Consider the following 19,756-nt stretch of genomic DNA (forward strand, 5'->3'; position numbering starts at 1 on the left):
TACCCCAGTCAGTCAAAGATTCAGTCTCATTACATAATCCCCTGTTTCTCCAATGTTTTGTTCATTTCTTTTCACTCTGTTTTCTGTTTTTGTCAGCCTGTTTTATTTCAGAAAGACAATCTTCAAGCTCTGAGATTCTTGCCTCCACTTGGTCTATTCTGCTATTAAAGCTTGTGATTGCATTGTGAAGTTCTTGTAGTGTGTTTTTCAGCTCTATCAGGTTGGTTATATTCCTCTCTATACTGGCTATTTAGGCTGTCAGCTCCTGCATTGTTTTATCATGATTCTTAGCTTCTTTGCATTGGGTTACAATGTGCTCCTTTAGCTCAGTGAACTTCATTTGTATCCGTATTCTGAAGGCTACTTCTGTCATTTCAGTGATTTTAGCCTTAGTCCAGATCTGAACCGTTGCTGGGCAGGTGTTGAGATTATTTGGAGGAAAGGGAGAATTCTGGTTGTTGGTTTTTTTCTTTTCTTTTTTTTTTTTTTTTAAGTTTTCAGTGTTTTTGTGCTAATTCTTTCTCATCTTTGTGGGCTTATCTGCCTTTGATCTTTGAGTTTGCTGACCTTTGGATGGTTTTTTTGTGTTTTGTTGTTGCTGTTGTGTTTTCTTTGTTTTCTTTGAACAGTCTGGGCACTCTTCTGTAGGGCTGCTGTGGTTTGCTATGGGTCTGCCCCAGACCCCAGTCACATTGGTTTTTCCAGTACCTGGAGGTATCATCAGTGAAGGTTGTGAAACAGCAAATATGGCCACCTGCCCATTCCTCTGAAAGCTCTGTCCCAGGGGGGTACTGACCTGTTGCTGGCCTGACCACGCCTATAGGAGGTGGTTGGAGATTCCAGTTGGAAGATCTCACTCAGTCAAGAGGAATGGAATCAGGGACCTGCTTAAAGATGCAGTCTGGCTGCATTTTGGTAGAGCAGCTGTGCTGTGTTGGAGATCTCTTCAGCCCCCAATTGATTTGGGCTCTTCAAGGCCCACAGCCTGAACCAGCTGAGATGCCCAAACAGCAAATGTCTGCCTCACCCACTGGGCACTCTGTCCCAGGAAGAAATTAGAACTCTGTTGGCCATAGAACATGGGTGGGGCTGGCCGGAGTCCCTGGCTGGGAGGACCCACCCAGTGAGGCGGAATGGATCTGGGTCTGTTTAAAGAAGCAGTCTGGTCATTCCTCAACAAAACAGCTGTGCTGGGGAACTGTGCTGTGGAACTGCCTCTGCTTTGTTCCGTTTGGACTTTCCAGTGCCTGCAGGCTGGAAGGGCTGAGTCATCCAAGCAACCAAGGTTATGGCCCACCCCTCCCAAAAGGCACTCTGTCCCAGGGAGACATCAGAGTTCTGTCCATAGAATACAACTGGTGGGGGTGGCTGGAGGCCCCAGCTGTGAGGTCCTGTCCAGTGAAGCAGAATGGATCAAGGTTATGGCTATTGTTTTGGCTGGCTTCATAGTATTTCATTGAGTTATCTCATCCTATTTGCCGTTTCTTATTACTGAACATATTTTTCACCCTCTTAATACCCTCTCACTCCTACTCATGTACACAGATTTTGGGTTACTATCAATAACATCACAAATGTTTTCTCCCTGTCTCATCCCTTACATCTCCATCAAAAGCAAATGCTGTCCTGAATGTTTATAATTATTATTCACTTATAAAGCTTAAAATTTTATATCACATATTATGTCTAAGGCATATGGTGTTTGATTATACTTGCTTTAAAATTTCATTAGAAAATATGCCATATGTTGTTATTTGGTATTTACTTTTTAATTCAACATAATGTTATTAAGATTCATTCATGCTGTTGTGTATGGTTGCCACTCACTTATTTTTCATTGCTCTCTAATATTATATTTTATTAGTATACTACAACTTATTTATTTGTCCTCCTGACTATGGCCATTTAGATTACTTAAAGTTTTTGCTATATGAACAGTGTTTCCTCCAAACATTTGTGTGCATATCTCATGCATACATGTACTAATTTTGGAGGGATTTTTATATCTAGGAATAGAATTGTTGGATTGTAGGTATGCACATGTTCAGCTTTTAAATACCATGCCAAAGGATGGTGGAAAGTGATGGTACCACCAGTAACATATAAGAAATTATGTTGATAGGATGTTGGATAAATCCTATTCAACAGTTGGCAATATCAGATTTCTTAATTTTTGTAAATTGATTACATATAAAATGATTTTCTAATTCTAGTCTTCATTTATATTTCCTGATTACCAGAGAGACTGAGCATTTCTTTTTTTTTTTTTTTTTTTTTGAGACGGAGTCTCCCTCTGTCACCCAGGCTGGAGTGCAGTGGCGCAATCTTGATCTTGGCTCACTGCAAGCTCCGCCTCCCGGGTTCACACCATTCTCCTGCCTCAGTCTCCCGAGCAGCTGGGACTACAGGTGCCCACCACCACGCCTGGCTAATTTTTTGTATTTTCAGTAGAGATGGGGTTTCACTGTGTTAGCCAGTATGGTCTCAATCTCCTGACCTCGTGATCCGCCTGCCTCAGCCTCCCAAAGTGCTGGGATTACAGGCGTGAGCCACTGCGCCCGGCCGAGACTGAGCGTTTCTTTAGATGTTTCTAAAGAAACACACGTTTCTACGTGTGTTTCGTGTTTTGTGGTGTGACTTTTGTTCATTTTGTCATATTTGTTATTAATTTGTAGGCATTCTTTGTAATCTCTTGATTACAAAATTTTGATCCTTTTAGTCAATTATATATTCCTGATTCATTTTCAATTATATGTGTGGCAAATATGTTCCCCAGATTATAGCTTGCTTTTTGTTTTACTTTTTAAAGATGTCTTTTGAAGAACCCAAATTTCTTAACTTTATTCTAATTTTTACATATTTTTTATGGTTATGTCTCTTTGTTAAGCCCTTCCCTACTCCAAAGCAGGAAGAAATCCACATTTATTTTATTACATGTTTTAATGTTTTGCTTTTGACATAAAGATCTTAAACTATATAGAGTTATTTTTGTGTAATGTGCATGGCAGGGGTACATTTTAATTTTTTTCTTATCAATAATCACTATTTCTAGGTCCTTTTGCTGAACAGTCTTCTGTTTTCACAGTAATCTGCCATACCATCTTTGATAGACACTTAAGTTCCATTTATTTTTAGATTTCTTTCTATGCTCCCTCTTCTGAATACTGTCTTTTCAATTCTTATATTTGGGTACTGGGTTCACAGGTGTCTATTACATTATTAACATATTTATTAAAAGAAATATGTTAAATTACAGAGGGTCATGCATCGACCAATGATGAAAGTGTCTCATGAATTAAATATCATGATTAATTCAAATCTGAGAGCCTGAGGGCCATCAAAAAAGATAAAATAAATAAATAATGCTACAAAGAACAGTCCTATTTATGTTTTTTTCTCTCTTTCTTGCCTAAGGACAAGTTCCCAGGAATGAGGGAGCAAGCATGTACAAAATACTTTTAAAGGTTTTAACTGTAAAACTTAAATGCTTTCCAAAGGGACATACACATTACCCTTTGTGGCAAAGGGTCTAGCATTTAAATTCAGAGTTCTGGCCCTGTGGCATCCATTGTCCTCCCTCCTTTTGCTCCAGCCTCCTTCCTTACCACTTCCCCACCACACTGATCATTGTCTAATACCACTAAGAGGCAATATATTTCTTCTTCAGATCCTGTCTGTACCTGCTAAAACAGCACCTCTATTGCTAGTTGGCCAGATTAAAAGGAATAATGAAACAATTTCTGGCCTCTCGTTGGTCTCTCTCTTTTCATTTTTATTACTGATATGCATTTTCTAGCTAGTTTGCGCTTTCCCCAAATATACTCACAGCTTGCAATTTTGGGTTGACTGGTTATAGCGTTGCTCAGATGTCACCTTCCTCAGTAAGACCTTTCAAGACTGCCCATTTAAAATGGCAACCCTTAACTCGATTCCCACTGTCTCCCTCCTGTGCCTTTTTTTCATATAACTTATCACCACTTGTCTGTCTCCCCTTAATCAGAATTTGGAGCTTAGATCTCTTTTGTCCACGGGTGTAGTCTCAGCAGCTACAACAATACTTTAATCATGATAGATGCTTTGTGAACATTTGCGAATATTATTACAAACAAAGCACATAGATGTTGTTCAATATATGTGTCGGATGAATGACTGAAGTCCAGAGGACTCAAGGGACCCACGATTATACTTAACATTTTTTGGCATCTGTCCCACTGGAGGTCCAGGGATAGTCGAAGCCTCGGGTATTCATACTGGAATTGCTGGCTGAAAGACAAAATTATTTTCAGAATCCAGCTTTTTTCGAAAGCTGTAATTTAACTTTGCTTTGATGCACAGAATTTTTAATCTATGTGACTTTGGGGAAATCTGAAATTGAAAATGTGCTTCCCTATGCAGGAACACTAGCTGGCATGTTAAGCAAAAGCTCTGTAGTTTATGTTTAATGCCAGCTTGTCACTGATTTGTGTTCTTTTTCTGTTCTTGTCACAAACTCAGATCACTGAGAGTATTGTGAAGACTACTTTAATATTACCTTAAAATCCCTTGACAAATAAAAGGTACAATATAATAAATCACCAGCCCTTATTTTTTAAGATTATAGAAATTGTCATATCAATATATAGTCACCGTAGAGTAACCCAAAACCAAGATATTAACAAACATCAAATGAAAAATACAGCTGTTTGCTGAAACGTCAACATTATAGAAGCAGTAGTAAAACTTGTGAGTGTGTTGTCTCTTTCTAATCATGTAGGAAAACCTTGCTGAACTCACGTTGAGGAGTGGTGTTTGGCCTCAAGGCACTCACATCTACAAGGGTCACTGAAGATGTAGCTGAATATCCTATTTTGAAAATAAAATTCCAAAATTATTATATGTATTTACATTCGTATGTTTAACTGTGCCACTACATTTAACAAGAGCCTGGAATATTAGAGTTGGAAAGAATCTTAGTGAACAGCCTCATTTTATAAATGATGAAGCCGAATCCAAAAGGAGTATGCTTGTGGTTAAATAATCAATATCCAATATCATTTCTTTGCTATTAACCCGGTTCTCCTAATTCTAAATGTATTATATTCACACTTTCAAAAGTATATTATTTCAGTGTCTACTGTATGCCAGACTCTATTCTGCACGCTGGGGATATAGCAATAAACAATGAAGACAGGGTCCCTGCTCTCATGAAACTTACCTTATAGTGAATTTTCACAAATACTACTGTGAAAATAGTATCTTCATATGCTAAATATGGTTTCATATTTACTTCAATTGTTAGTTTGCAAAGTCATTTCTCCATCTTTATACTCCATAATTGTTACATTCTCTTCCTTCCCCCTCACTCCCCCGAAATGAAAGACTGATTCATATTCATTTGAAAATAGCTCTATATTTTAGAACTATTATATAAAGCAAGGTAGATTAAAGAAGAAAAATATCCAACAACAGTCCATTGAAATCACATTTAAATCTCTTGGAAAGAAAAATTTTAAATACATTTTGTGTGTATTTCTCTTTTGTTCCAAAATGTATTTGTTTTGTTTTAAAAAGTCCCTTCTTAGAACCTGACCTGGAGATTCTGTAACTATATAAGAACATGTCTGACTATCTCTTGATATCATGTAGAGAATTAAAGAATTAAAAAATTTTATTTGCATTCCTCATAGTCATGGTTTTGAAAGATTCATATTGATCATATATTTCCAGATGTGGGAAAGCTTGCTTTGTACCTTTCTTTTTAAGGCTAAGTTTATATTTCACAACATAGCAAAATCTCTTCAATATTCAACAGTGTGTTCTAAATCATGAGATACTATGTAGGCAAGTAAGATGCCAAACTCTGTGATAGGGAGTTGATGGCTTTGTTTGCTGATTGTTTATTCCTTCTTCAATGTGAATGTTTATTATTATCAAATCTTGCAAGTATCCAGAGTTACACTATAATGACCCGTGTCTCCAGGAAATAAGATGAAATTTAGAGGTAAACACTACTTCACGCAAAATGTTTTGTTTATACTAGCTCAGGAATGGCCATGAGGTTACATGAGGAGGTTTGAAGCCTTCCTGGCTCATTTCTATTTTAACTCTTTAAAAATTTTCTCACTAAAATTAAAAAAATCCACCCTTTTATGCTATCACTGGAAATTCAATTAAGTTAGAAGACAGCTCCAGTCAGTGCTGAATTGAGTGGGCAGACAGAAACATGTTCTAAAAGAGCTAATTCTGGTCATCTCCATGTGACATCATTAAGCAGAACTGAATCTCTTAACATATACTCTTGCCAGTCTTCCTAGTGACCTAACTGCTAGAGAAAGGAAAGGTAGAGGAAGGCTAGAAGATCAATGGTTGGTCAACTTTTGGGAAATACTGAAATATTTTCCAAACAACATAGATTTTAAAAATAATTTAATATGGACCTACTATATGCCAAATAAAAGAGCAAGTGAGCAGTTGCAAAGTAGCATAAGGGGAGCATAAAGGATAAGCTGGTAACTTAAAAAAAAAAGCGAGGCCGGGTGCAGTGGCTCACGCCTGTAATCCAAGCACTTTGGGAGGCCAAGGCGGGTGGATCACGAGGTCAGGAGATCGAGACCATCCTGGCTAACACGGTGAAACCCTGTCTCTACTAAAAATACAAAAAATTAGCCGGGCGTGGTGGCGGGCGCCTGTAGTCCCAGCTACTCGGGAGGCTGAGGGAGGAGAATGGCATGAACCCGGGAGGTGGAGCTTGCAGTGAGCCGAGATCGCACCACTGCACTCCAGCCTGGGCGACAGAGCGAGACTCTGTCTCAAAAAAAAAAAAAAAAAAAAGAGAGAGAGAAATCAATTTGGTCATTGTTTCCTCCTTCAAGGAATTAAAAATTACAAATAAAGGTCTTGATTTATTTTGAGATGGTTTTTGCTTACTAGACTCTTAATCATGACATTTCTTCTCAGACTGGATAGTATGAGTCGTAGCTTCATTGTTGTTTTTTACACACTTTCACATTTGATTCTCATAATAATTGTATGAACTAGATAATATTACTCTCAATTTTTTTAAGACAAGGAAACTACTATAGAGGTGAAATTGTCACGGGATCCTTGGGGTGTTGCTTTGCCAGCCAGAAATTCTGTGGCCAGTGGCGCCTTCTGCCTGAGTATTGCTCACACTTCTGGGCTCATTCCACCCACTTGGTTCAGCAGACTGTGCTTGGTCTGTGCTACCAGCCTGGATCCCACACCTGCCAAGGGTGAGCCAGGTGCAGAGCAGCAAGGGGTGTGTGAATGAGTGAGCGTGGGGTCTGGCCACTGCACACAGCCAGGCACACTGGCTGCTGAGGCATGGTGGGAATCTCCAGGCTGCAGCATGGGTGCCGACTCTGTGTGAGGCTTCTGCTGGACCAGATATATTGCAAGCAGTTTCTGCTGCAGGCACTGGTGTCTGGACAAGGGGAACACTGTGGCACCTGAAATCTTGGAGATGCCAGGAACTGTAGAGCTCCAAAGAGGATTTTACAGCCCTGGCCCAAGAGGCCTTAGGTCTGGGCTCCCCGAAGGGCCACAGCACTTCTCTCCTTCTCATTGCTTGCAATGTGGTGAGCAGGTGGGAGGTGTGTTTCAGCTGGGTTTGTGTTACAACTCTTTCAGTCCCGCCATTCAGTAGGTCCCAAGTTCTTGTCTTGCCTCCAAGAAGAATGAGGTATGCAGACAACTGGAGGGTGAGCAAGGTGGAGAGGAGCTTCATTGAGCCACAGAACAGCTCTCAGGAGACCTGAAGTTGGTAGTTCCTTTCCATATGCAGGCTGTCCCAATGAGTGTCCAGCTCTCAGTGGAGAGGAGACCTGTAGTGGGTAGCTCCTTTCTGCAGGCAAGTTGCCTGGATGAGGAGACCCATAGTGGGTAGCTCCCTCCCACAGCTGGTAGTCTTGACTTCTTTCTGAGTCTGGCTGAATCCCCGGTTTCTCATGGGCTCAGAAGGGAGAAAGCACATGGTGATTGGTCCATGGATGGCCATAGGCAGGCCTGGAAAAAGCATTATCCAATTGGCCCAATGGTCATCGATGAAGTTATCACTCATATCCATGGACTTCACCTGGAACTGGCAGCCTGGCTCCCAGGCTTCAGGCCATGCCTGGTCTGAAGGTGGGGTTTTACTGGGGACCTACACCTTTCCATCCAGGAACCTAGTCAGCCTCCCACTGTCATCATGCCTTCCATAGCCCAGGCTGTTTGCACCAAATGGCACCTGCAGGTCTGCACCCAGCTGCCCTCAGCCCATCTCCACCTGCTGCCTCCTTCCTGTGCTCCTTGGCATCCAAAGTCTGGAGTGGGCCAAGGTGGGGGATTGGTGTGTCAGTGCTGCCCCAAGCATGCACACACCTGGCCAGGTTGCAACAGTGCCTGGGCTGAGCCTCAACTTTGCTCCGAAATTGGAGCAGGTGCTAGGAGTGGGAAGAGTCCAGGGGCTGGAAGCAGGCCCTTCTGAGCCTGCAGAAGTGGGGGTGTTCCCAGGCCCTCGAGAGCGCAGGGGTGTCAGGGTCTGGAGCCACAGCTGGGTGGCTGCAGCTGCCCTAAAAGCCCAGGGCACCTGCCCTGCCAAGTCAGTAGGGGGCAGGTTCCCTCCTGTTCCCAGCCTCTGCAGGCTCAATAGTCCCAGCAAGGCCTCCCTCCCCGCAGGTGGCATCCCCACAGCAGCTAGTCCAGTCGGGCAGCTGCTGCCATCAGAATGACTTGATCTAGGCTACAGAGCCAGTAGGTGGCAGAGACAAGAACTGAACCCAAGGCTGTCTGACACTAAGGACTATGTTTATTCCATTCTGGTAGCCTTATAAGTACAGTTAGCCTTGCTGCAGCATGCATCATCAGAACCAGGGCCTAGCCATGGAAGAGCTCACTCATGATGTCTAGCACGCAACTGTCCAGAATAGCAGGCCTTTGATAGCTTCTCTTCCTGTCCCACCATCACCTTTCAGCTTCCTGTCATAAGACTACCCAGACATCAGCCCTAGCCAGATGGCTTTTCTTTAGGGAGACATCCTCTGCATTCCCTAAAGCCTTCCTTTGTTAATCTCTTCTTCTTTGTACTTAAAAACATTCTCCATTTAAAAAATATTTACTGAATTATCAATACTTATTGGTAACCATGTGTTATCATTGTTCTAGGTGATACAGCTATATCAGTAGACAAATAAGATAAAAAACACTGCCCTCATCAGATTTACTTTTTTTGTGTGTGTAGAGGAGCCAAACAGGTAACTTATAGATGGTGTTAAAATGTGTTATGGAGAAAATACAGCCAAAAAAGGGGAACAGGAAATGGGGTGGGAGGCAGCTGCAATTTAAAATATGATGGTCATGGAGTACTTCATCGAGAAGGTGACATTTGAACAAAAATTTTGAGAAGATGAGGGTGTGATCCATGTAGATATTTGGGGGAAGAATTTTTCAGGCATAGGAAGTGAGGTTAAAAGGCCCTGAGATTAGAGAAATCCTGGCATGTTGAAGAAATAGCTAGGAGGCTAGCTTGGCTGAGCAAAGCAAGAGGAAGGGAGAGGGCAGTCATGGGGGATAATCAAGTAGGGTATAATGTGGCTTTTCATGCTAACTGTAGACTTCTGCTCCTCTTTACTGCCCACTTCCCTCCTCCCCTCACTAGACATTGGTCCTTGTGAGCCTGGTTTTGTTTATATCAGTATCTATCTCAAGTAGATACATAATTCTAAACCTAGATTATTTGCTTTCATTCTAAACCTAGATTATTTTTATTAAAACACACACACACAGAGACACACACACCCCTTAGACAAAGACAGACTGGTCAATCAGCCACTCTATTTCCTACCTTGGGTTCTTACTCTATTTCCAAATGGATTTAGAGTTTCTAATAATAGAATACAACATGTTGACACTTACTGTGAACCAACTGCTATAGTAGGTATTTTGTTTGCTTAGTCTCTTCTGTTGCTTTTAATCACCCTTAGAAGAAGGAACCACCCATGTGAAAGCTTTCCCTTTTCTGCATTGTCCTGTCTCCCTTCATGTTCCTCAAGCATCCTCACCTTTGGCCAATGCTTCTAGAACTCAGTGTTTATTTTCCATCCATCACACTATTGCTAAGAACTACAGCTTTCCGTGGATCCTCTCAGTGGATTAACCATCACCTCATCATGTTTGCTTCATTTTCACTTTATTTCCTTTAACTCTTCAATGGTTAATGCAGAACAAATTTTTTAAATGGAATCCTTGTACCTTCATTTCAGATGAGGTTCCAAAGGTTAAGAACCATAGTACAGGGCACAAGCCACCTCACATTGAAAGCAGGGTTCTAGCCCATCTATGCAGGACATGCGAGGCAGTGTGGAGTGGGACCTGTCAGTGCTGGTCCATCATCAACCTCAAAGCCGTGTGATGGGGTGGGAGCAGCCTGGCTAAGAGTTCCTTTGAAGGGTCCTGTGCATCAGGCCCTCCCTTATGGAGAAGATGAAGAAGAATCCGCTCCTTCACTTTAGACCAAGTGAAGTGTAGAACTGAGAGAAATACTCAGATCTCTTGACCTGTGTGCCCTGGAATTTAGGACAAAGGGGCATGGTGCCTTACTCAGGCTGGAGAGGCTGCATTAGGAGTCCATGGTTGGTTAGCGGCTCTGAATGAGCACGGAGAAGAGAGACAGGGCCACAGTGGTGAAGAGGAGCACTTCCCCCATAGAGTAGGAAAAGGTACATATTTTTCCAGACATAATAGGGTGCCATGAAAAGAATCTCACTCAGGAAGAACACCTACAGGAATAAAGAAGCCCCCAAGAGGAGCTGACCTTCAGAAGTTTAGAGGCTGCAGGGAGAAGGAAGCAGAAGACCAGAAGAGAGGCATGGCCTGCACCAAGGGACAGTAGCCATAGGACAGTCAGGGATTTCTGAAAAATCTGCCAGAGTGTCCCATGAAGTCAATATGGCAATTTTTATTCTCCTCATCCAGATGACACCTAAGTCAGATTACATCCAGCCTATTAAGGAAGTTCCTTCCTTACGTACCTCTCCCCTCTTCTCCTTATGCCATTCCCCATAAAGAGGTACGCAAACCAGCAGCTAGGAGTGGAGGAGAGGATGGAGCCAAGCCAGGGAATCAGAGACATTCCCTGTCTCTTCCCTACCCCCACCTCACATATCCCAGCCTTTTCAAGTTGAGTTAGACCCACACTTGGGGGAAGGAAGAGGAAAGAAGTTCTGGACTAAATTAACTTTTTTGAGTTTTGACATTACATTTGACAAGAGTTTTTAATTATTGACACAAGTCTGTTCTTGTGGCTGAAAGGGACCAGATGACATTTATTATATGGAAATCACCAAAAAAGCCAAGTAATCTGTCTGAAATTTCTTTTAGAGGCCAAGAAAAAATTATTCAATATATCTCATTTGAACAGAGAAGAATGGAAAAAGTAAAAATTATTCTTTGCTAACCTACGCAGTTTAGCTTATTTAATCAACCAAGTACAAAGGTAAAAGTTATTTGTAAGTTTCAAGCTGCTGGTTAACTTATCTGGTTAGTCAGACTCTGTTATATAAGATTTTGCCTTATTCCAATGTAAAATGGAACCTAAACATTTAACTTATTGTCTCAAATAGAAATATTTCCATTGGGCCTTTCATTCTATCACTATAGCACCTGTCGGCATAGCACAGACTTAGACTTATCCATCTAGTTTCTGGACAAATGTGTAATTGCTCTCCATCAATTTACCTGCAGCACAAAGAGCCTTTAAACACAGTAGTGACATTAACTGGACAGTATAGGCCTTCAACTACATCTAAACACATTTGAATCAGCTTCATCAATCTGCGTGGTCAGGATAACGTGGGTACTGACCTTCAGCCCAGCATAAAGGAGACATGTGGTGTGAAACCTAAACCTAAACCTAAACCTAAACCTAAACCTAAACCCTGCATAAAATTGTTCTTATGTGGGAGGCAGATTGTTTGGGGCATGTGCTGACTAAATGGGGAATAATAATGTGTATTGCTGGATTACTGGTCCAGAAAGGGTTTCAGGACTCCCTTGGGGAAGATGACAGTAAGCAGGACAGAGCTCGTCACGCATCATGTGGTGAGCTTGTAGATACTCGATAATTATGAAATAAACTGAAAAATAGGTCAACTGATAGCTTTCACCCTGAGGAATCTCACCCCAAAGGGGAGTAACTGAATGGATAAATACCCAAAGTAAACTAGTCATCAAGAAGGCTAACCTTGACTTACAGGTGACAGATATAGAAAAAAGAAAAATCCTTTTAACAGTCTGCAGAATGTTGTGTGCCCCAGGTGGAAGGTGGTGAAAAAGATACAATAAACAGAATTTCCTAGGATTCAAGGAAAAGCATTGGAGTTTTGTATGGATTCTGTAGATTCATATCTACAGTGAGAATTATATGATAATCGTGTTGATGGCGGGGGTGGGCTACAAATGCAGGAGGGGTTTCTCTAATTTATTTCCAACTGAGGAAATGTTAGCTTCACTCTCAGATGCTGCATGTCTCAGGAAAACACTTGTCTAAAAAAGGGAGAGATTAATATAAGCATAGGTGTCATGTTTGACCTTTTCCTAAGACCTATAACAGCTTCACACTAGAAGGGATTTATTCAGTGTCTAAAGACATTTATTCAGCACCAGCCATGTACTCTTTGAGGCAGTAGGACTCAAGGTCTGAAGTCCGTCTGAGCTTAATACTGGCTCATCTACTTTCTGCATGACTTTGGGTGAGTTATTTAACCTCTTTGTGCCTCAGTATCTTCATCTGTAAAGTGGGGTAATAATAGTACCTAAGTAATTGTGTTGTTGGGAGGATTCAATGAGAAAATACATTTACTAGTTTAGAACAGTCCATGCACATTGGAGGCAACCAACAAATATTAATATTATTGCTTAGTATTATTATACAATCATGGCAGTTGGTAAACATTTTTATGTAATTGCTAGGAAAAAAATAGAAAGGTCCTTGTATGATTGTTCTCTGAAAACCTTTTATTTAGTCCCTGTATTTAGGCAGACAATCCTGGTGAGCCTCTGTTGCAGCACTCTCCATTTCTTCAAATGCCCATTCTAGTTCAGACCATATCATTTTTTTAACCACCTTCGTGATCATGGAAAATAAACCACTTTAAATCTATATTATTTAGTCTTCTTGCTCCCTGCTCTTGCAACTATCACCTACCATATACATAGCTTCTGTTTTCCTGACATTTTCCCACATACTAAAAAAGCCATAGTGGCTATTTGTTGTTCAGATCACAGTCCCAATTCACAGCCCATTAGCTGACGTTTAAACACAGTAGTGACATTAACTGGATAATACAGGCCTTCAACTACATCTAAACACATTTGAATCAGCCTCATCAATCTGCGTGATCAGGATAATGTGGGCACTGACCTTCAGTCCAGCATAAAGGAGACATGTTGGGCTGTGGGCTATGAATTGGGGCTAAATGAGTTGAAGCTCATCTTTACCTTGTTCCACCCCACCTAATCAACCCTTAGCCCTCTCCCAACAAGAAATGTCAGAACTCCTGCTTGTCTTCTCATGTCTTGCACTCATTTTGTTTTACGCCTTTGCTTATGATGCGAATGTGAAGATCCATTTCTCATCTTTCTTCCACCTGAGTCAGTATTTTCTTCCAGAACCTGCATGCAGACTTCCCTGATCCCCCTTCCTTTCCCCCAGCACTCACTGACTTTTCTTACTTTTCAGCAGCAGATACATGTTGATAAAGGCAGAAACTATTGGACAGCAATTGAGGCACCTGAATACAGGCATGGCATGACTAGCAAAGGGGTCAGAAGTTGCTGTCACAAACAAATCACTGGAGCCTTCTCACTGCCTTGCAGACTCTCTCTGGCATTCCCCCGTTAACACTAGAATCCAATACCCCTATCAACTGCCGAACTTCTGATTTACTTTTTATTAGATTTTACTATCTAATGACATGTCTTCTGGGTTGATCCCCCACCATTTCTGACATGCTTACTCATAAATCCGTGGTTTTGTTGCATCCCCTGGTCAGTTGCTTCCTTTACTCTGCCCCTCAATGTCTGATCATCCACTTGAAGAGGATCAGTTATGTCTACCTGGGGTGCTGGCTGAGGGTTAGAGGCAGACTGGACCTAGTGTTTTACTCTAAGTATCCAGGAGTAGAAAGACCCAGATAGTGAGGACCAGCTAAGTCATTAGAAAGGGCTTAATATTAAAATCAACATCATCAGGTCTAAGGGTCATGTGCAGACATAACAATAGGAGGCAGAGCCAAAGGGACTGGTGGGCAGTAAAATAGGAGGCAAGGCAAGTGGGTCACACAGGATTGTAAGCTCTGTAAGCAACAGGAGCCCTGTCTGTCTGGTTTATCACTGTATCCTAGCACCTCAAAAGTCCCTGACACATTGTACGCACTCCATACTTATGAGTTTCATGAATAAGTGTCTTGGATGATTGCCACACCAGGTTGGCATCTCTTAGGCTACGTAACTCTTGGCCAAGTCATAGCCAGTGAATTGAAAGGCACAGGGCTCTCTCCTCAAGGCGACAGAAGCTCCTGAATTGTGTCTGTACAGCCCCACCCTGGATTCATCAGGTGTCTCTGATTGTTCCACATGGACTTGTCTCATCTCGCCACTTAGCTTGTCAGCCTGTCTTCCTTGAACTGTGCTGAGAATGCAGTTGGGACTCAGCAAACACTAATTGGTTCAGGTTGAATTGAGCTGGGCTTCCCTGGATAACTCTTGCAGTTTGTTATGAGTTATTAAGTTCTCCTCCTCTTGTTAAAGAATATTGCTTTCATGACCTTCAACATTTGTTTAAAAAATATCCTTTCATCGAGGAAAAAATAAGAATTGGATGCTTGCAGCCAGACATGCAGCTTCGTAATGATGACTGGATTATAAAGCTCATTACATCTTAGAATTTGGAACGAAACCACAGCCTTTGAAGTTGGTTTCCATGACATACTTCATCTCGCTTCCTTTCTTCAAAGAACATGCAAAGGTGAATCCTACCAGCTTCTGAGGCAGGAAGTCATCGTATGATTTCACAATTACCCTCCAGTTTGCCAAGACAAAATTTGGATTTTTCAATAGTAATTCAGTGATTATTCCAAAAAGATAAGTTTATTTAGACATAATCTGCCACTGGTTTAACATGAGTTTTATTGACATACAAAATCAAACAGAAAATTATTCCAAACATAAACTATTGTTGCCATCTTGACAGAAATCCAGATTTGATTTTGTAAAGTAAGAGATACCTACTGTAATTACACCTAAGCCTTGATCTAAAACAAGGCTTCTTGGCCTTGGCACTATTGACATTTTGAACCAAATAATTCTTTGTTGTAAGGGCTGTTCTGGGCTGTGTTGTACAATGTTTAGCAGCATCCCAGGCCTCTATACACTAGATGCCAGTAGCACCCTCCCACCCTCATTGTGACAACCAAAAATGTCTCCAGGCACTGCCAAAGGTCCTCTGGAGTGGCAAAATTACCCTGGTTGACAACCACTTATCTAACGCAATCCTCAGGTCCAATATGGTGGAACCTTATTTTACGGAGGACTTTTGATTCTGCACAGACTTCCCAACTACATCGTCTTAGTGTGATAGTAGATCAGGTAGCATTTTCCCCCCTGCTTTTAAACAAATATGGTACTTGACTGTGCTTTCTTTCCTTCATTAATACTAAAACTATATTAAATTGTAGGCTTCTTAAGTGTAACAACTGCTTTCTTTTGCTTTGAATTTTGTCACAGGAGTAAGAATTGTGTTTGTAAGCACTGATATAAGCACTTAGTATATGCAGACTAACCCCATAAAAATTCAACTAGAAGAAATCCATGTCTGCTTTTAACTAGCAGAATATAAATGCCATGAGGACATTTTTTTTCAGTTTTGTTCATTGCTGTATTCACAGCACCTACAAAGGTACCTGATATATAGTAAGTGCTCAATGAATATTTGATGAATGAATAATATCACTTTCTTTCTAAAATAAAGTGGAATGAGGTCCTTCCCCCGTTTCATAAAGGATAGCATTTGGAGTCCTTAAACTGGGGCTCAACGCTTTGTTTAGCTTGCATTTTCCAATTTTCATCCCTGATTTTTTGGTACACAATACCACCTCTTTGATCCAAGCTTATCTACTGATGCTTTCTCAAATGCCCATAAACATCTTTGTCACTGCACAACTGCTCACTTTGTTTTCTCTGTTTAGAACGTTCTTTCAAGTTCTCCCCTGAGTCAAATATATACAATACATACTTCAAAAGTCAAGTTATTTCATCTCTCCCAGGTAACATTTTCTGAGCCCATGAACTCATAAAGAACTTTCAAAGCCTAATACTTACTGGTTTGTACCTCTCCCTGGGCGTTTTAATTCTGTAAGGTACAACACCTTTCATCTTAGTATTTTGAATTGTTATTTTTATGTGTGTATACCTTCTCTTCCAAGTAGACTGCAACCTTTCTAAAGGCAGAAATATATTTTTATCTTTTTTCTTTAGCATTAAATAGTCTATTAAATAACACCTACATGGTGAAGGAACCTTATTCTTATTAATTCTTTCATTCATTCAGTTAGTTATTCAACTAATAGTTTTTGACTGCCTACTCTGTGCTAGGAGGAAAAACAAATACGGTTCCTGTTCTCATGATACGTTTAGACCAACTGGAGAAAAAATGGTATCTAATGTGGTGAGAACTAAATTTAGACATAAGACTGTGATGTGAATGCAAAACACTGTCACTTACTAGGTATGTGATCACTTAAGCTCCCAGTGTCTTAAAGTCCCCATCTGGCAAGTGGGAACAATAATGTTTGCTCTGTCTACCACTCATAATAAAGAAGATCAAACCAAGTTGCCTTTTATGTACAGACACTTCTAAATGACAGTGTATGGTGGCTTTAATTTGTTCATAGATTCTTTGAGACCTGGAGCCTAATTCTCATCCCCTTGAGTATAAGATGGACCTAGTGACTTACTTCTAGTAGATAAAATAAAGCAGAAGTAATGACATGCAATTTTGGAGACTAAGCCATAAAAAGGCAATATGGCTTTTGACTTAGTCACTCTGTTTCTTGAATTACTTGTTCCAGGGGAAGCCAACTGCCATATTGTATGCAGAGCTATAGAGAAGACCATGTGCTGAGGAACTGAGATCATCTATATGCTAGAGCTTAGAAGCAGATTCTTTAGTTCCAGTCAGGCCTTCAGATGACTGAAGCCTCAGCCAACAGTGTGACTGCACCTCATGAAAGAACCCAGGTTAGCACCTTCCAGCTGGGCTGCTCCTGAATTTCTGACCCCCAGAAACCATATGCGACAATATATGTTTTGTAAATTGCTAAAATTTGGGGCATTTTTAATGCAGCAATGGATAACTAATACACAGGATACTAGAGAGATTTAAGGTTTTATTATTTTTGAATATGCTAATACTTGTTGAATGAAAAATGCCATAATTAACCGGTGGTGAGTTAAAAGTAGACGAAAAAGAGGCTTCAAAAAAACAAGAAAAGATAAATTACAAAACAGTAAGAACATGAGAAAATCAGATGGATGTGAAACTTTTGATGGGTGGTTTGCAAGCTTTTCTGCCACTTGCTTTATTTTCTGAGAAGTATCAACCTATGACAGCGACTGCAGGCTACAGGCCAAAGGTTACCAGCCAAAGGAATTGTTCATTCCTACTGGCTGCTTTTGTTTTATTCCATTTTCAGTTCTCATTTTGAGCTAAAATTGATAGTTTTAATTAAATGAGAAATGAGAGTCATAATTCTACTTTACATAGAATATAAGCTTTTTTGTATTAGAGAGTCACCATGGTTCTTTGTTAGACACAAAAGCCACAGACATGGGAATTTATGATTTGTTGCATCAATGACAATGCCACTCCTTTGCCATAGTATTGCTGACCCAGACTGACCTCCATTATTAATGATGCCTCAGATGGGAGGGCTGAATTCATAGTCCTCACCAGTCAACTTTGTCAACATTAATTTGAACCAGAACAAATTTAAATTTAAAAGGATTTAACCTCCTTTGGCCTATCCCCAGTTACAACCAATCTCTTAAACTCCCCACTGAGAACATTGTTTTGGAGAACGACTGTCAATTTATTAACCTATTTAATAATAAATACAGAATTTAAATTCCTCACTGACTATTTATTGAACTTGATTTTCCCAGGGCTTTAAGTAAAGGATTTTGGAAGCTATGTTAACTCTTTGAAGCCATGAGAATGATACTTTAATATGTTTAGGAGTTTCTTTATTAGATAATGAAAATGTTCGGAAATTGGCTGTGGTGATGGTTGTACAAATCTGTGAACATACTAAAAACCATTAGATCATACATTTCAAATGGATGAGTTAATGTGATGTGAATTATATCTCAATAAGGCTGTTAAAAAATAAAACCCAATTTCAGGCCAAAAAAAGTCATAGCTAAGAAACAGGCATGAATCATGCAAGTTTGCTGAAATTTTATCGTTATCAATCTGCTTGGTTAAATCAATAGCTCAGTGTGAAAACATTCTTACTGGTAGGAGATACACTGCTGGCTGGAGAAGGTTGGGTGTCAAGGGTAGACTCTGTAACACTCAGTGGAGGGTCTGTTGTGGAAATTTCAGAACCTGAAAGGATTAGAAAGATATTTATAATGAACAAAATATTGTAATCAAAAGATAAAATATTGACTTAGTTCCTAAATACATTTTCCTTTATTTATTCATCATGTAACAAATCAGTATTGGGGGCCTATTATGGTCAAGGCAGTGGGATATAATGATGAATGAGAAAGACATGGGATTGTCCTTAAAGGGCCTATCGCCTGGAAACTAGGCAGCCAAGCATTGTGTTGAGTACCATGACAGTGGAAAGTATAGGTGGCCACAGGAAAGCAATGAAGGGGCACCGATAAAGATTGGGAGGTCTGAGAAGGCTCCCAGGAAAAAGTTACACTTTACCAAGACCTGGTAAAACTATTACAGCATTTAATATTTTCAAGTGTTTGAAAAGTAATCATGCAGTTTACAAAATCCATAAACTCACAAAAATTTTTATATCAGCAAGAGTAGAAACAATGACACAACTACCCAATTGGATGCAACATTAGTAAACTTGTGATGTTATTCTGCTTTCTAACATGTCAACTTTTGTCATAATATTTTTGTTTGGCTACAACTTTTTCTTTTGTGTGTGTGTGTGTGTGTGTGTGTGTGTCTGTGTTGAGGGGAGCTGAAATAGAGGCTAGAATGTGGTTTTACTTATATTCTACATTTATGTCAATTCCTTAAATCTCCATTACTGTATTTAAAAATAGCCCTATTGGACAATTTACAAATGCCAGAAGGCTCTATTGACTTTAGGAACATGTGGGTTAAATGGGCTTAGATGATTTTGAAGTTAGAAGATTTTATGATTTTTGTAGATATAATATTACTGGTTACAGTGTTATACATCTGATTATGTATATCAATTATTTGGAAGTTTAATTACTAATTAAACTATTGGTTCTATTCTGTAATGTACTTTAAGGGACAAGTGTATTTTACTTATGTTATGCCACTTGATCGCACATAGCCCAGTGGGAGGAATTTGTTTTTCTAAGCTAGATGCGTGTATGCTCTATTCTCATCGTTAGTAGCATTGCTATTGCCATTGGCTGTGGGCGGCGCTCATAGCTAGCTCTGATCCACTACTATATGAATGCTTTTGTGCAAATAATCTCTGAGGAGGTGGAGGAC

General features: G+C 40.3%; 2 protein-coding genes across 7 annotated transcripts in view; one reads left to right on the plus strand and one right to left on the minus strand.

Moving 5' to 3' along the window:
• ZBED2 (zinc finger BED-type containing 2) overlaps window positions 1-19,756 on the plus strand; it is an 85,240-nt gene that overhangs the window by 52,453 nt on the left and 13,031 nt on the right. The window lies entirely within an intron of this gene.
• CD96 (CD96 molecule) overlaps window positions 1-19,756 on the minus strand; it is a 122,036-nt gene that overhangs the window by 43,665 nt on the left and 58,615 nt on the right. For all 4 annotated transcript variants that reach the window (XR_004247690.2, XM_058437525.1, XM_032150211.2 and 1 more), the window contains 3 exons: window positions 18,551-18,643; window positions 4,774-4,842; window positions 4,192-4,263 (listed from right to left, as the gene is read on the minus strand). Coding sequence is in view for 3 of the 4 variants with exons in the window: in XM_058437525.1 (XP_058293508.1) it covers window positions 4,192-4,263; window positions 4,774-4,842; window positions 18,551-18,643 (234 nt within the window). In the remaining variant the exon portion in view is untranslated. The remainder of the gene's footprint in view (window positions 1-4,191; window positions 4,264-4,773; window positions 4,843-18,550; window positions 18,644-19,756) is intronic.

This window comes from Hylobates moloch, unplaced genomic scaffold (genome assembly GCF_009828535.3).
Source record: "Hylobates moloch isolate HMO894 unplaced genomic scaffold, HMol_V3 SCAFFOLD_4, whole genome shotgun sequence".
In the NCBI taxonomy this organism is placed as follows: Eukaryota; Metazoa; Chordata; class Mammalia; order Primates; family Hylobatidae; genus Hylobates; species Hylobates moloch.